The 17,793-nt window shown below is 45.5% G+C and overlaps 1 protein-coding gene across 4 annotated transcripts in view; it reads left to right on the forward strand.

Moving 5' to 3' along the window:
• Positions 1–17,793, forward strand: part of ICE1 (interactor of little elongation complex ELL subunit 1) — a 105,207-nt gene that overhangs the window by 68,689 nt on the left and 18,725 nt on the right. For 3 of the 4 annotated variants that reach the window (XM_077310058.1, XM_077310059.1, XM_077310060.1), the window contains 3 exons: positions 8,592–12,998; positions 15,362–15,530; positions 16,995–17,155. In XM_077310058.1, coding sequence (XP_077166173.1) covers positions 8,592–12,998; positions 15,362–15,530; positions 16,995–17,155 — 4,737 coding nt within the window. Of the gene's footprint in view, positions 1–8,591; positions 12,999–13,367; positions 13,438–15,361; positions 15,531–16,994; positions 17,156–17,793 lie in introns of those variants that run through there. The other variant, XR_013226512.1, reaches the window with a different exon arrangement.

Consider the following 17,793-nt stretch of genomic DNA (forward strand, 5'->3'; position numbering starts at 1 on the left):
ACATTGTCATAGAATCATAGAATCATAGAGTTGGAAGGGGCCATACAGGCCATCTAGTCCAACCCCATGCTCAACACAGGATTAGCCCTAAGCATCCTAAAGCATCCAAGAAAAGTGTGTATCCAACCTTTGCTTGAAGACTGCCAGTGAGGGGGAGCTCACCACCTCCTTAGGCAGCCTATTCCACTGCTGAACTACTCTGACTGTGAAAAACTTTTTCCTGATATCTAGCCTATATCGTTGTATTTGAAGTTTAAACCCATTACTGCGTGTCCTCTCCTCTGCAGCCAACAGAAACAGCATCCTGCCCTCCTCCAAGTGACAACCTTTCAAATACTTAAAGAGGGCTATCATGTCCCCTCTCAACCTCCTTTTCTCCAAGCTGAACATTCCCAAGTCCCTCAACCTATCTTCATAGGGCTTGGTCCCTTGGCCCCAGTTCATCTTCGTCGCTCTCCTCTGTACCCTTTCAATTTTATCTACGTCCTTCTTGAAGTGAGGCCTCCAGAACTGCACACAGTACTCCAAGTGTGGTCTGACCAGTGCCGTATACAATGGGACTATGACATCTTGTGATTTTGATGTGATGCCTCTGTTGATACAGCCCAAAATGGCATTTGCCTTTTTTACCGCTGCATCACACTGCCTGCTCATGTTTAGTTTACAATCCACAAGTACCCCAAGGTCTCGTTCACACACAGTGTTACCTAGAAGCGTATCCCCCATCCAGTAGGCATGCTTTTCATTTTTCTGACCCAGATGCAGAACTTTACACTTATCTTTATTAAATTGCATCTTGTTCTCATTTGCCCATTTTTCCATTGTGTTCAGATCTCGTTGAATTCTGTCTCTATCTTCCGGAGTATTTGCCAGTCCTCCCAATTTGGTGTCATCTGCAAACTTGATGAGTAGTCCCTCCACCCCCTCATCTAGATCATTAATAAATATGTTAAAAAGTACCGGGCCAAGCACTGAGCCCTGAGGTACCCCGCTACTCACCTCTCTCCAGTAATCCATTTCTTGTGTGTCCTATGTTTTTGGTTTTTGAACTTCCTTGCAAGTTAGTAGTTTTCTGCTTATGTGCCATTGCCTTTTGATTTGCAATCTTCTCATCTTGAGTTCTTGCCATCACACCAAGTTCTGAATTTATGTCTTTGTCCCCCTTTGGATCTAGTTTAAAGCCCTCTTTACCAGGTGTGCAAGGGTCTTCCCAAAAATACTTTTTCCATTCCTTGTGAGGTGCACAGTATCTCCTGATAGTAGCCCCTCATACTGACATCGGAGACCACGATCCAGAAATCCAAACCTTTCCCAACGAACCCAGTGACATGGCCAGTCATTTACTTGCATGATTTTTCTCTCTCTTCCTAAGCCACGGCCATTTACAGGAAGGACTGATGAAAACACAACCTGCGCTCCCAGGTCCTTTACCTTTTTCCCCAGATCCACAAAGTCTGTCTTAATATGATCCATTCTCTGCTGGGCAGTATTATTTGTTCATACATGGATGAGAAGGAAGGGATAATGATCAGTGGGCTAGATGAGCCTGTCCAGTCGTTCTGTGACAGACTTTATGCGTTCACCAGGTAGGCAGCAGGCCTCTCAAGACAGCAAGTCTGGTCTACACACTTCGGCTACTACGCCTCTCAGCAGGGAAAAACAAAAGCCTGTGTCGAGGGCTGACTTTCAATAGATCGCAGCAAGGAAGCTGCTCTACTACGTATGAAAACTTGATCCAGAATCAGGTTGTCTATGCATGATTTAGCACCAGGTTCTCCATGAAATTGCAGTGCGCTATGGGTGAGAGGCAATCCCCTTCCGGCCGCGATCCGCTCCCTAGGCTGGTGGTTCTCCACACTGGGCTAGGCGGCCCGGCTACTCGAGGCCTACTGAGGCTCCTTGGCACTGCGGTGTCGTTACACTTAGGGGGGATTCAGAGGCATTCAGTCATAATCTCACAGATGGTAGCTTCACCCCTTTGGCTCCTCAGCTAAGCAAATGCACCTAATGTCTGAAGCTGCAGTTCCTCTTGTAGTGAGCAGGATTACTATGGCAACAACACATCATCAGTTGGGTAAAACTAACCTGTCTCACAACGGTCTAATCCCAGCTCATGTTCCCTATTAATGGGTGAACAATCCAACGCTTGGTGAATTCTGCTTCAGAATGATAGGAAGAGCCGACATCGAAGGATCAAAAAGCGACATCGACATGAACGCTTGGCCGCCACAAGCCAGTTATCCCTGTGGTAACTTTTCTGACACCTCCTGCTTACAACCCAAGAAGTCAGAAGGATCCTTTTTGTGTTTTTCCAAAACTTTCTGTGCTTGTGGAAGAAAACCAGAAAGTTTCCATCCTGCCCACACTAAACCTGTCTGGCAAGACCTAAGGTCTGTACACAGTAGCACATGTGTCCTGGGGAGCATCCCGGGGTAAAGGCCGGCAAGAGCCCTTGGCCGGCTGAGTGAGCGAGAGTGGGTGTGGCCTGTTCCATGTGTCTGGAAAGTAGCATTTTTCCTTGCACCACAGAAGGCTCTATAAAAAGGCAGGCTTTGACAAGTTGGTAAAATGCGGTATGGATCCTAATTCTGTCAGGTGGATTGATAACCTAACATGGTCTCCCCACCGTAATATTAGTCTTTCCTTGGCCAAGAATAAATCACAGGCCATTAGTCGCTTCCACTTCCAGAAGGGCAACCAATATGTGCCTGTGGCTCTTCGGGTTTTTCAAACCTCTGTGATCCCTCAACTGGGATTCCTGTATGGATCCAGTCTCTGAATAAAAAAGCTGATTGTATGTCTGCAGCTTTCTACCGCAGAATTTTAGGCTTACCGAATTCGGTAACGTATTTGACTTTATGCACCAAGCTGGGTCTACACACTATTGAATCACGTGCTTTGATTTTATCCATCAAATACTGGCTCCATATTTTCTTTAGTCCCCCGCCAAATAGTCTCCTTGCACTTCTTCCATATGACCACTATACTTCGAAATGGTCCATTGTCATTGCCTCTAAAATTAAATCCATAGGCATTGACCTTGATTCTTTAGCTAACTCTGGAGAGGATCATAGCGTTTATGTTAGCCAGACTAAACGTATTTCCTTCTGCAATGGTTGAAGGCAGGTATAGGAGAATTCCCCACAATGAAAGAATTTACAGGTATTGCCATACAGAACCAGACTCAGTTTGCCATATCATTCTGGGATGTGAGTTGTATAACAACAAACGCTCTGACTTCATAAAATCATAGAATCATAGAGTTGGAAGGGGCCATACAGGCCATCTAGTCCAACCCCCTGCTCAATGCAGGATCAGCCCAAAGCATCCTAAAGCATCCAAGAAAAGTGTGTATCCAACCTTTGCTTGAAGTCTGCCAGTGAGGGGGAGCTCACCACCTCCTTGGGCAGCCTATTCCACTGCTGAACTACTCTGACTGTGAAAAACTTTTTCCTGATATCTAGCCTATATCGTTGTACTTGAAGTTTAAACCCATTACTGCGTGTCCTGCCCTCCTCCAAGTGACAACCTTTCAAATACTTAAAGAGGGCTATCATGTCCCCTCTCAACCTCCTTTTCTCCAGGCTGAACATTCCCAAGTCCCTCAACCTATCTTCATAGGGCTTGGTCCCTTGGCCCCAGATCATCTTCGTCGCTCTCCTCTGTACCCTTTCAATTTTATCTACGTCCTTCTTGAAGTGAGGTCTCCAGAATTGCACACAGTACTCCAGGTGTGGTCTGACCAGTGCCGTATACAATGGGACTATGACATCTTGTGATTTTGATGTGATGCCCCTGTTGATACAGCCCAAAATGGCATTTGCCTTTTTTACCGCTGCATCACATTGCCTGCTCATGTTTAGTTTACAATCCACAAGTACCCCAAGGTCTCGTTCACACACAGTGCTACCTAGAAGCGTATCCCCCATCCAGTAGGCATGCTTTTCATTTTTCTGACCCAGATGCAGAACTTTACATTTATCTTTATTAAATTGCATCTTGTTCTCATTTGCCCATTTTTCCATTGTGTTCAGATCTCGTTGAACTATCTATCTTCCGGAGTATTTGCCAGTCCTCCCAATTTGGTGTCATCTGCAAACTTGATGAGTAGTCCCTCCACCCCCTTATCTAGATCATTAATAAATATGTTAAAAAGTACCGGGCCGAGCACCGAGCCCTGAGGTACCCCGCTACTCACCTCTCTCCAGTCTGATGAAACACCATTGACAACAACTCTTTGAGTGCGGTTCTCTAACCAATTCCCTATCCACTTAACTATCTCAAAATCCAGATTGCAGTCCTTCAACTTATCCATCAGAAAATCATGGGGAACCTTGTCAAAAGCTTTACTAAAATCCAAGTAAACAACATCAACCGAATTTCCCCGATCCAGCAAACCTGTTACTTGGTCAAAAAAGGAAACCAGGTTGGTCTGGCAGGACCTGTTGGAGACAAATCCATGCTGACTTCCTTGGATCACCAAATTGTCCTCCAGATGTTTGCAGATCGCTCCCTTTAATATCTGCTCCATTATCTACCCCACAACAAAGATCAGACTCACTGGTCTGTAGTTTCCCGGGTCATCCTTCCTCCCTTTTTTGAAGATCGGAATAACGTTTGCTCTCTTCCAGTCCTCCGGGACATCTCCAGTCCTTAAAGAGGTTCCGAAGATGATGGACAAGGGCTGTGCAAGTTCTCTGGAAAGTTCTTTGAGCACTCTCGGGTGCATTTCATCCGGACCAGGGGATTTGAACTAATCCAGTACAGCTAAATGCCTCTCGACAACCTCTCTATCCATGTTAACCTGCCACTCAGACACTATCCTTTGGCTACGGCCATCTCTAGATGTGCCTAAACACTTTGACCTGCGGGAAAAAACAGATGTAAAATAGGCACTAAGCTTTTCTGCTTTTTCTGCATCCTCCGTTAGAGTTTGTCCATCCGCACCCAACAGTGGGCCAATTGCCTCCTTGACTTTACGTTTGCTCCTCACATAACTGAAAAATCTTTTCTTGTTACAATGGGCTTCCCTGGCCAATCTTAGCTCACTCTCAGCTTTGGCCTTTCTGATGATTGATCTACAGTGCCTAGTAACCTGTAGGTACTCTTCTTTAGAGCTCTGTCCTTCCCTCCATTTCCTGAACATTTTCCTTTTCTTTCTTAGTTCCTCTTGAAGTTCTCTGTTCATCCAAATAAGCTTCTTAAAGCTCCTGCAGTCTTTTCGTCTTTCTGGGATAGTCATGGATTGAGCATGCAATAGCTCTTGTTTGAGTAGCGCCCACCCTTCCCATGCTCCCTTCCCTTCCAGCATTCTCGTCCATGGTATGACACTCATCATGACTCTGAGTGTCAGACGTTGCAAGAACTCACAACCAACTTCTTAGAAATAGAAAGTTTAATTGAAAAGTACTTCATACATCTATGCTGGCGAAGTCAAATCTGGCTTGAAGACAGATTTGCTTCTTCTTATCAATACTATTCTCCCGCCCAAAACTTGAAAGTTCCCAAGGGAGGGGAGAGTGAGAGAGGATACACATACAATTAAAAACAGGGTTGGAAGGTCACCCAGCCGTTGGCCGCCGGGCTCGCAGAAGTCCGCCTGCAACTCGCGCAGCAAGCGCCTTGCCTCACGCTGCGACTCAGGAGCCAACTCTCCCGACACCGTCTGCAGCCAGTTGGTCACCCTGCCGATTCTCTGCTGCAACTCCTGCACCTCGAGGGTGGTCGCCATTCCTCGACTGGGGACCCCAACAGGCAGTTGATCAGGCCACAGCTCATCACCTGTCAGGTGGTCGTACTTAGACAAACGCCTGCGTTCAGTGATGTGCTTTTCCAGGAACTCTGCGTGGCCCGGAGTCGCATCTCCCAGGGCCCTGGCCATGCCCGAGCTAAATGAGCCCGCGCCGGCCACCTCACCCTGCGAGTAGTCCCAATCCAGGCCCTCTTCCTGCTCGGTATAGATATTACCTTCGTCCTGCATGTTGGCAGGGGAAAGGTGTTGTGAGATTTGACTTAATGTCAGACGTTGCAAGAACTCACAACCAACTTCTTAGAAATAGAAAGTTTAATTGAGAAGTACTTCGTACATCTATGCTGGCGAAGTCAAATCTGGCTTGAAGACAGATTTGCTTCTTCTTATCAATACTATTCTCCCGCCCAAAACTTGAAAGTTCCCAAGGGAGGGGAGAGTGAGAGAGGATACACATACAATTAAAAACAGTGTTACTTTCACATGGCCTTGGCTGCCTTGGCTGTCTCAGATAAGATGGTATTTGCAGTAGAACCAGACCCAGCCGAGAGGCCCCACAAAAGAGATAATGGTTACAATAACATACATTTCACTTTCAGCTAGTTAGCATGATATAGGACCTGGAGCTTCCAGGCACCAAGCAATAAAACTGACATGGAAGAACTCAGGCTAATTAATGGCAGGGTTTTCTAATCCTGACACTGAGTTTATTAAAGTTTGCCCTATGAAAATCCAACATCCGCGTCTGGCTACAAGCTTCCTTGGCTCCCCATCTCAAAAGGAATTCTATGAGGACATGGTCACTTCCCCCTAGGGTCCCCACCTCCTTCACCTCATCCACCAACTCTTGCCTGTTGGTCAGTATTAAGTCCAGTATGGCTGAACCTCTTGTGGATTCATCTACCATTTGATAAATGAAATTGTCAGCCAGGCAGGTCAGAAACTTGCATGACTGAGGATGCTTCGCAGAATTTGTTTCCCAGCACACATCTGGGACTTGATCTCCCCACTTCTACCCTTCCCTAATGTCTCAGATGGCAGGGCTCTTGAATTGCTGCTTATTGATAATTGCTCGGAGACCACTGAATGGGTAGCCAAGTTTTAATCTATAATAATGACCCACAGGGTAAAGAAGTAAGCTTCATCTTTTTGTATTTGCTGCTCCCTTGCCTGCTGTAACTTTCCTCACAGTTTTTTAGACTTGTATTACAGAACTGATTTATATATTGTTTTATATCATGAATGCTATTAAAGCAGGGGTCCTCAGCCCCCGGTCAGCGGCCCGGTACCGGGCCGCAAAGGCCATGGTAACGGGCCGCCAGCGACCGCGCCTTCCTCCCCCCCCGCAGCGAGAGGGGGGAAGAAGCAGGCACGGCCGCTGGCACGCCAGCAACGCAAACGCGCACGCGCGGAGCTGCCGCACATGTGGGTTTGCGCCCCCTGCTGGCGAAAACGCGCATGTGCGACAACTGCACGTGCGTGTTTGCGAGCGGCGGCCGGGCCGCCGGCTCTCTCCAACCCTTGGAGGCGGTCCCCGACTACTAGAAGGTTGGGGACCGCTGCATTAAAGATTTTGTATTGTATTGTATTGTATTGTAACTGGTTGACAGATCGTACCCAAAAGGTAGTTGTTACTGGGTCAGCATCCACTTCTCGAGAAGTGGGCTAAACTGAATAAAATGAAGTTCAATAGGGACAAATGTAAAGTTCTACATTTAGGTAGGAAAAACCAAGTACACCAATATAAGATGGGGGAGACTTGTCTTGGCAGTAGCATGTGCGAAAAGAATCTAGGAGTCTTAGTAGACCATACAGGCATTTGGTTGAGACCAGGCATAACTAACCAACAGCGAATGAAGGGCCTCTGCTCCCCCCCCCCCCCAGAACTCCACCAGCGTGCTCCGGACCTGTTGTGCCATTGCATTGTTACATTCTTACACTGATATATTATATTGTTATACTGTTACAACCACTGTTATTATTGTATGATTATTAACAAAGATTGTTTCATGTATGGTTCATAAGTTCAATGTAAACCACCCTGTGCCTCTGGGGAGGGCGGTATATAAATACATACATACATACATACATACATACATACATTGAACGTGAGTCAGCAGTGTGACTCAGTGGCTAAAAAGGCAAATAGGATATTGGGCTGTATCAAATGGAGTATCGTGTCCAGATCACGGGAGGTGATGATACAGCTTTACTCTGCTCTGGTTCGGCCTCACTTGGAGTCCTGTGTTCAATTTTGGGCAACCCAGTTGAAAAGGGATGTTGACAAACTGGAATGTCCAGAGGAGGGCAAGAAAGATGGTGAGGGGTTTCGAGACAAAGTTGTATGAGGAAAATTTGGAGGAGCTTGGTCTCTTTACGCTGGAGAAGAGATGACTGAGAGGGGATCTGATAACCATCTTCAAGTATTTAAAAGGCTGCCATATTGAGAATAGAGCAGAGTAGTTCTCTCTTGTCCCTGAGAGACAGACCAGAACCAATGGGATGAAATTAATACAAAAGAAATTCCATCTAAACATCAGGAAGAAGTTCCTGCTAGTTAGAGCGGTTTCTCAGTGGAACAGGCTTCCTCGGGAGGTGATGGGTTCTCCATCTTTGGAAATTTTAAACAGAGGCTGGATAGCCATCTGACGGAGAGGCTAATTTTGTCAAGGTTCAAGGGGGTGGCAGGTTATAGATCATGAGCGACAGGGTTGTGAGTGTTCTTCATTATGCAGGAGACTGGACTAGATGACTCAGGAGGTCCCTTCCAACTCTATGATTCTTTGTGTCTATATTGTGTGAACGTGTGTCACCTTACCACCTATTTTTTTATCTCTTTAAGGACATGTTGTTTGGAGAACTGTCGGATTCCAGTGATGAAGAAGTGGACCAGGACACTCAAAAGATTAAAAACATGCCAGAAAACAGTTATCAGAGCACCCCAGCAACTTACACAGGGTCCAAAAAGAATCCACTAGAACCGCTGAGAACATCTGACTCTTCTGGTATTAAAAATAAGAGCAGTGATCCTTGCAAGTCAGTTGGGAGACCAACAGTCTTACTACAGAACAAGTCAGTGCTCTGGCCTAATAAGATAGGTGCCAAATCAAAAGAGGGAGAGAAGCATCTAGAAGAAAACTGCGAATGTATGGAAAGAACCCCCAAAATAACATTTCACAGTACAGAAATGGTTGCTAAAAGTCCAGCTGACAAGACAGAAACAGAAAACAAAACTTTGGTATGTGACAGGATGTCTGTTAACTGCCATCAGGAACAAGAGAAAAGAGTTGAACCAGGACATGTGCTGGAAGTGGTTACCAGTAGCTTGGAACGAGTGGTAAAAGAGTCTACTGACTTAATAAAAGACGAGACAAAGGAAGAGCTCACAGGAACTGTAGAAACATCAATGTCTTCTTTTACAGAAGATGATCAGTGTCCACCTCAGAAAGGAGGCAAGCCACAGGAAACCAAAGAGCCTGTTTTAGCTACTGAAAATAAGCTGGTAGTTGGCAGATGTGGCCCCAGCAATGTGATCAGAGCAGCAGTGACGAGAAAGGGCTCTAGGGACATCCAGGCAGAATCTGATTTGGGAAGAGCAGGACTTCCTAATGACCACACAGCACCTGAGCAAAACAAAACAGAAGGATCAGGTATGTGGCATAATGGCGGACCAGAGTTCACAGACCAAGGAATGAATTTTGGATGTTTTGACCTTCCTTCTGAAACAGATCATCACACTGATCAGGTCCAGTGTGAGCATGCTGAGGTCATGGTCATGCAGACTGCTAAAGAACATGCTGGTGCCTCCGGTGCATTCATCAAACTTCACTGGGCAGAAGAAGCCCACAGCAAGGAAGATGGATGCCACAGAGCTAGTGAAGATGATGTAAATGGAGAGGCAGAATTGGACGGTGCTGATGCTTTGAGCCTGAAGTCCAGAGCAGTTGATGAACAGGAGGATTCCCTGGCTTGTTCCAGCAAAGTGGCCCAGACTAGGAATGAATGTAGCATTGCTCCTTCTCATTCTAAAAATGAAGAGGGTGATAAGCTAAAAACTGAAGTTGAAAATATTGCAAGCAAAGATAAAATGCCTGGAAGCAACTTAGAGGAAACCCCGTCATCGCTGGTCGTAACAAATGGCTGCCCCCATGTTGACAAAAAAGATTATTGCCTGTTGTTACAAGAGGAGCCAGGTAATGTGAACTCTCCTGTGTTACCAACCCAAGTGTCTGTTGTCAAAGATGGATGGTCACAGCCTGAGAAACTTGTGCAAACTAACCAGGCAGCCCCTGAATTGGAGTCCATCGCTAGCAGTGTGTCAAAACGCGAGCCGTTTGAAGATCCAGATGATAAATTGGAGCATATGTTAATAATTCATAACATTTCTAATAGCATAGAGGCTCTTGGGGTTATAATGGAGGATAAATGTTTGAATTCAGAAAGACTTGGGGGGGGTGGTGCTGACCCTTTGAAAATCACTGCAATGGGGACTGCAGGGCTGATCACAGCAGTGGAATGTGAACAGGGAGCCTCGTCAGAGATTGCCCTTGAGAGACCTGTGGTGTTCTGTTTGGTAACTAGAAACTCACCAAATAATACAGCATCTCAGGAGACGGCCAAGCAAAATGATGACAGCATCTCACTTCAGCCCAGGAAGCTCCCTGTGGAAGATGCAGAGATGGAGTGCCATGTAACAAATGAGGCTAGATTGGAAGTGAATCCTAATGGAAGTTCAGCTCAATCAAATCAGGACACATCGCAGGCAGAAAATGCATATCCCAAAGCAGGCAGCCCTGTTGGGCTTACAATTAGTTCAGAGCCTTCTACAGCACTGTTATTTGGCAGAAATGGCCCAGGCTATGATGCAACTGCAGATGGACAGTTTTCTGACCCTTCATTTATTGCTCCTTCGACCAGAGTTGATCACTGCAACCACAGAGAACACTTAATGGGTAAAGAAGCAGCTGCCGACCATTCAGAGGAAAGCCGTCCCAAGTCTCTGGATTTCTGTACTTGTGGTGATCAAGCTGAGGTAGAAATTAAACCAGCTGGAGAACACTCACCCAGCAGTGGAACCCAAGCACTCTTTTCAGTCCAAGGATGTTGTGATATAAAAAATACTAGGGAGCTTTTTAAAGCACCCAGTCCAAACAATGCTAGCGCAGCGCATGTCTCTACGGCAAACCAAGACATTACAAGCAATGACAAGGGCCTTATTACTTCTTCTATTGGGAAAATAGGGAGCCCTTCAAAAAACTGTACTGTAGAACATCCTATTAAAGATGCAGTGTCTGAAGAAATGGATAAAATATTGAGCAGCGTGGCGAGTTCCACAGAGGCAGAGGAGGCTAAAATCACAGATGATGCTATCACAGTGTTGGATGTGTCTGCCTCCAGTTCAGAAGAAGAATATCCTCTCAGAAAAGTGAATCCTGCAAAGCAGGATTCAAGATTTCTGGCATTCAAAGAGGAACTGGATACTGCCCAGAACAGCCAGGCAGGTGCCCAGGACAACATGACTGTGTCTTCTGACATTCATGAGCAAATGTATCTTGCAGAAGATGCATCTCCAAATGAGCAGACACACAATGGTGACTCCTGGGTTAAAGAAGCCACTGCAGAGACCATGGAGAACTCCTGTGCATCACCACATAGCAGCAGAAAAAGCTCCTCTGCATGGGACGCCTCTGCAACAGATGAGAAGGAAGCAAGTGAATATGTTGCACTGACAAGCAGGACCAATGTGGATGGCAGGGAGCTTGCCTCAGGGAAAGTGTCTGCCTGGAATCTGGAGGTGAGCGGCAGCATACTTCCACCTGAGGCAGAGCTCTCCACAGCAGACTCAACTCTGAGTGCCAAGCAAGAGAGGACCTCAAAGATCGCACAAAACCATATTGGTGGTAGCACTACTACATCCTTTAAAAAAGAATGTCATGCTAAAAAGGATGGGGAAATGCTTGCTGCTGTAACTGGGGGGAATTCCTTACCAATGGTCCCCAAAACTTCCAGGACTGAAAAGCAGGGAGCCATATCTCCAAAGTCAGAGTTGCTCATTACATCCTCCAAACAAACTGGAGCTCAGCACGTACACAAACCATCAGATTTTATAAACCTTTCAACAAAGGCAGGAGTTGAAGGTAGCCGTGGCAGGCCTCTCTCGAAAATAACCAGCCACACAGGGAGAAGGAAAAGTCAGCAGGATTCACTAGCTGAGTCAGTTATGGCAAATGCTTCCATATTGATGAAAGACTTGCCTAAAACCCTAAGGAAAATTAGGCAAGAGATGGGAAACCCCTTACCTCCTTTACTCCCACCTTTGATAGCTACACCTCCAAAGACTGTTCAGCCTGTTACCCCATTAATGTCACCATCTAGCCAATTTCCTTGGCCATCCCCACTGAATGAACTGATTTCTCCATTACGTGGCACTCCAGTCCCCCCTCTGATGTCGCCACTGTCAGACAAACTGAAACAGAAGTGTATGTCTCCCTCTGAGGTGCTGATTGGTGAGAGAACTTTGTCTTCCCCTCTTCAGTTCTGTGCTGCCACTCCTAAGCATGCTCTTCCGGTCCCTGGCAGGCTTCCTCCTTCAGCAGCTGGTGCTGCTGCTCAAGCTGTGCCCCAGGAAAACTCAGTGAAAATTTTGGACAGTATGTACCCCAAGTTGTCTGCCCGAGCAATAACACTCAACATCCTCAAAGGTAATGTACAGCTCACTAGGCCGTCTTCCTCAGAGGGCATAAAGGTTCCACTGCCTATCCATCCGATCAGCGGCTTCAAGGAAATTGCTTCTTCCTCCACGGCTTTTGTTAAAACTGGGACCACGCTGTTTTCAGAGCCACTGTCTTTCAGAGTGAGTGAAACGGGAAAAAGGAGGCTGACATCTCCAGCTATGCCAAAAAGTGCCAAAAGGCTACGGCTAGATAGAGATTTTTTGAACTCAGACCTTGACACAGAAGAGCTTTCCATTAGAGACTCAGGTACTAGCCCCCATGGCCTTGCTGATGAAATGGCCTGTCCAAGCAATGGGGATGCCATTCTGGCAATGGGCGGCTCCAAATTGCTTCTGCCAACAGCAGAAATTGATCCCAACAGGGCTGTGACTGTAGTGCTGGAGAAAATGTCTGAATCCTGCATCGACCTGTTCCCTGCTATATATAGGCATGTCCATGCGGGCAGTACATCTGACATCCCAATACTGACAGAGGAAGAGGAAGAAGTCATTTATGAATTTGGCGTTGCAAAAAAGGTCAGTGATGTGGTGTTCCCCTCCACCTCCGACTGCTTCTTAGCTTGTTCTGTGTTGCGTGCAGAAATAAATAATGCAAAGCAGAAATAAATAATGCAAAGCATAGAGCTTTCTAGAATAAATTTTGGGATTATTGTAATGTCCAGGGAGGCATATTAGAGGTCTTCTGTCTACAAAGCTAGAGGGTAACAGCTTTTGACATGCTTTTTTTTAAGTAGCTAAATATCTGAAGCTTTGATTCATGTCTCGTATGGATGTTTTGTGGATTTGCATGGCCTCCCCCAGGCCCCTAACCTTATTTACTTTTCTTTCATTCCTAGACATCACTATAGTTTTTAACCTAAAGGGTCTCATATTTCTTGAATTCAGGTTCACCTTTAAACATGCTGTACCTTCTGCTCCCCTTCTCAATCCCAGCAGTGGATCGTCTGTTCCACAGGTCAGTGGTACAGGGATCTTTGTTCACACTTTCGTGAAATCACTTCCGTGGGATGGGAAAATTTATGAATTAAGGTACTAGTCCCAGCACTGGCATTAGAAGGGGGATAGAACGAAATCTCTTATGCCTTTATGAAGGCAAAACAACAGCTCTTCTTGAGATAATGATTCCTCTGCAAGGGTACAAATCCAGGTCTCAGTCAGGATATAGAAGAAGAAGAAGAAGAGTTGGTTTATATGCCGCTTTTCTCTGCCCGAAGGAGGCTCAGAGCAGCTTACAGTCACCTTCCCTTTCCTCTCCCCACAACAGACACCCTGTGAGGTGGGTGAGGCTGAGAGGGGGAGAACACCTTAAAACATTTTTTCAGATTTATTTGTCAATATCACTGCTCGGTCAGAACAGTTTTATCCGTGCTGTGGCAAGCCCAAGATCACCCAGCTGGCTGTATGTGGGGGAGTACAGAATTGAACCCGGCATGCCAGATTAGAAGTCTGCACTCCTAACCACTACACCAAACTGGCTCAGGGCTGGGGGGATTCAGTTTGCCCAAGTGTTGGCTGGTGTAGAATGTATCCTTCACCTCTTCAAGGGTCTTCCCTAAAATTTTGCCCTCTGTCTTCAGGTCTCTCTCAGACTTTCATAGGAGGGAGAGGTTGAGAACTGCTAGTTTAAGCCCATCTTGGATCTTGCAGATATCTTTTGTTAGCATCTCACATCATGAGATGGCACCTCTTACTGGGGGGAGGCCAAATGGACTGAAGTTTGGACTGGCAAAAACATCTGAAAACAAGTTGTCCTGTGATCAAGGAATGGAAATTCACAACCTAGGTGTGTTATAAAAGGCTAGTAGTTATCTGTAACCGCTCCACGGGAACGGTATAAATAAAACAGTAAGGGCCCTCAAGGATGGCCCTGTCCGGGATGGGGAAGGGTGGCCATTGGCCCGTTCCCCCGGAGTGACAAGCAGGGTGCACTCTCCCTTTCTCTACGCCTGCCTGGCTGCCTACCTACCCCCCTCCCTCCCAGGGGGGGCCCTCCCGTACCCACCCAGTGCCCGCTAGCGCTCGCTGTATTCTTTTTACCGTGGACTTAATTTCTAGTAATTATATGTTTCTCTTTTATATGGATTGCTTTTATTTATGTGTTTAAACCACCCTGAACAAGAGTTGGAAAGAACAGGAAACATTAATGACAAGTGGAGCCCCTGCTTTAGGGAGAAGGGAAACCTCACCTACCCACAGGGCCACTTTCTTTGCTTTGCTGCTGGCCAGTTAGTCAGCTGGGGGGAGAACACAAAACATTTTTCAGATTTATCTGTCAATCTAGGAATTTTCCTGACATTACCGAAAAATCCATCTTCTCTATCTGTAGACCCATTATATGGATTTTTCCTCTCCACATTCTAGTGCCATGTTCTGAATTAAATATATTGATAAATCCAAGGCTTATTTAGATGTTTGCAATCTCTTGGGAAAGACTGAAGGAAAATGTGAGCCAGTGGCCATAGCTGTATTGACCAGACAGGAACTTCTTTATGGAATTCGAGGCCTTTTGGGCCACCTCTAAGGTCTCTCCACTGTATAACTTCATTTTGTTCATGCCTGGCTCTTGACATTGACAGTGGCATTTTCATTTGCTAGTGCTGTTTTATTTAACCTCTGATTTTCAACTTTAAGCTTTGTACTGTATTTTATTTGTTAGCTGCTTTTAATTTCTGAAAAGGGAGTTAAAGCTTTCACTAATAATGCCATTTCAGTGTGCTTACTGGGACTGAACTGTCCTTCAATAAATTAATTATTGCCTCTTTAAAAATTGTTTGCTCTTTAAAAGCATCATTAAGTCTTTTCATGGGCAATAGCATTTCTTAAAATAAGGTTTATGTATTAAGTAGCAAGTGCTCAAAATATCATTTTACCGGTTACAGTGTTTGGCTGAGCCAGTCTTGCATGCTATTCTGAAAAAGTTGAAGCATCAGAAGACATCCTTGGGCACAGGTCACATTCAATCTCTGTGCAGGGTGTATGTTGGGATATGTCGGCAGCTGAGAGACTTGGAAAAAGCTCGCCTCTTTTGCTACAGCCTGCTCAAGGAAGGTATGGTGTGCCTTAGTTGCTTAAAGATTTTTAAAATACGTGTTCAGTGTTTCATGTTCCATTTTGTGACCTGATGAAGTCCTTCTTGTAGAGGCAAGTGCTTCCTCCAGTGGAATGAATCCATGAAATCTAACCTAGTCTGTTGCTTCAGGCAAAGGTCTAGTTGGAAAACTGCCGGTTACCTAAATAATTCATATCCCAGTGAGGGGTGTTCAACCTGAGAAATGATTTGACATTATGGTGGAGCACAAGTCCTTGACCTTCACTGTGCAAATTGGGCTTCCATATGTGGCTTGTTGTGCAGAAGGGCTGGTCTATGCAATTTCTCCACCCTCTGTGGAACTGAGAAAGTTGGTTGCTGCAGATCTCCCTATCTGCAGATAATAAATTCTAGGTAATGTAACAGTGAATGCATCAAAATTCAAATGTTTAAGAATTATTTACTCTTCTCATGTCATGAAAAGGATTCTAAAGGTTTTAGTATTTTTGAGAACTAGGGGAAAACAATGCTGACATTTTTTAGCTAACAGCAGTTCTAATGTTATCTCCCCCGCACACCCCACTTTGGAGGGCTGAAAAATCTTTCTCTAGCATCCTAACTGATATGTGATACAATGCCTAGTTAACTAGAACAGTGGTTTGGGGCTGTCTGTTATGACTGGTTTGCCAGTATGCACTTTTCTACTCTTGTGCTGCTTCAGATCTCAACGTTAGGGGTACATCTACTTGAATCAAGCCCCTACTTACCAAATACAAAGGTAACCTAACTAGAGTTGTTTTGATGGTGAAATGGAGCTGTGAACTGGGAAGTCCCTAGAGCTCAGCCAGGAACTTACTAGCCAAGGCACTAGTGTTCCAGGAGTGGGAGCCAGAAGTGGTGTTTCAGTAGAACAGAACAGGAGACAACATACTTGCAGAAAAGCCCTTGATTTCCCTTCTCAGAGCAGACTTTGTGGGGCTACAATAGGAGAGGAGAGGTAGGAAAGCCCCCCCCACACACACACACACACACTTCTCAAGCTTTGATCTGTTTGTAAATTAGGATCCATTATTTGATCTTTCTCCATCCCTTCTGCAGTATGGTGGGTAAAGCTAACCTACCTTTCTCCTACACAGTTAGCCCAAGCTGGATTGCTTAAATGTAAAATACAATTCTGCCTTGGGTCTACTTTTATTTAGTAAGATGATAATAATAATTAACTGGAGCTCAGCCTGTCGTTTGAGGCCGGAGGGTCTGGGAATTAGAATCCCAGTGAACATGATTGCAAAAGACATGAGAAAGCTCTTGGCAGCCTGGCAGGAACCTCTCTTTGCAGTCCTACTCCTTCATGCACATATCTCCATGGCAGGGATCTTGCATGTACATGTAGGTATAAATATCCAATTTGTTAAAAAAATCTTGGAAGTTCTTGCATCTTGGATGACACTTCTTTTTTTTTTTAATCTCTTTTCTTCCCTTGCCAGGCTTTCCCCAACCTGGCAAGTTAATTTTGTTTATTGGAAACATGTGGAGTGAGGTCTTCACTTCCGAAGGTATGGTCAACAAAGCTATCCAGTTAGTAGCCAGAAAGCGTTCAAGAGGACAGGTGCTGAAATGCCTGAAAACTGTTCTGAATTGGGAAGAGGTAAGAGGGACTGGGCAGGATGCTGCTTTAGTTATTTTGCACGTAGCAGGCCTTACACAGAACAGAGCCTAATTCTCAGATAAATTCCAATGAGTAGCCTTGTTGATCTGGATATGAGAAATAAGGATTTCACAATTCATGCCCAGAAGAAATTAAAATGTGATATGCAGAAATAACTAGTGTTCCCCTCTCTCACATCAGGGAATTAGAACTAAGTTTGTGTCTGGTAGCACATTTAAGACCAACGGAGTTTAATCCCGGGAATAAGCTTTTGCATGCCTACTGAAGAAGTGTTTAAGTGTGCACATACATGAAAGCTTATACCCAGGATTAGTTTGTTGGTCTTAAAGGTGTCATTTGACACCTTTAAGAGCCAGTTTGATGTAGTGGTTAGGAGTGCGGACTTCTAATCTGGCATGCTCGGTTCAATTCTGCACTCCCCCACATGCAGCCAGCTGGGTTACTTTGGGCTCGCCACGGCACTGATAAAACTGTTCTGACCGAGCAGTAATATCAGGGCTCTCTCAGCCTCACCCACCCCACAGGGTGTCTGTTGTGGGGAGAGGAATGGGAAGGCGGCTGTAAGCCGCTTTGAGCCTCCTTTGGGTAGGGAAAAGCGGCATATAAGAACCAACTCT

Source organism: Paroedura picta, chromosome 14 (genome assembly GCF_049243985.1).
Source record: "Paroedura picta isolate Pp20150507F chromosome 14, Ppicta_v3.0, whole genome shotgun sequence".
NCBI classification, from domain to species: domain Eukaryota; kingdom Metazoa; phylum Chordata; class Lepidosauria; order Squamata; family Gekkonidae; genus Paroedura; species Paroedura picta.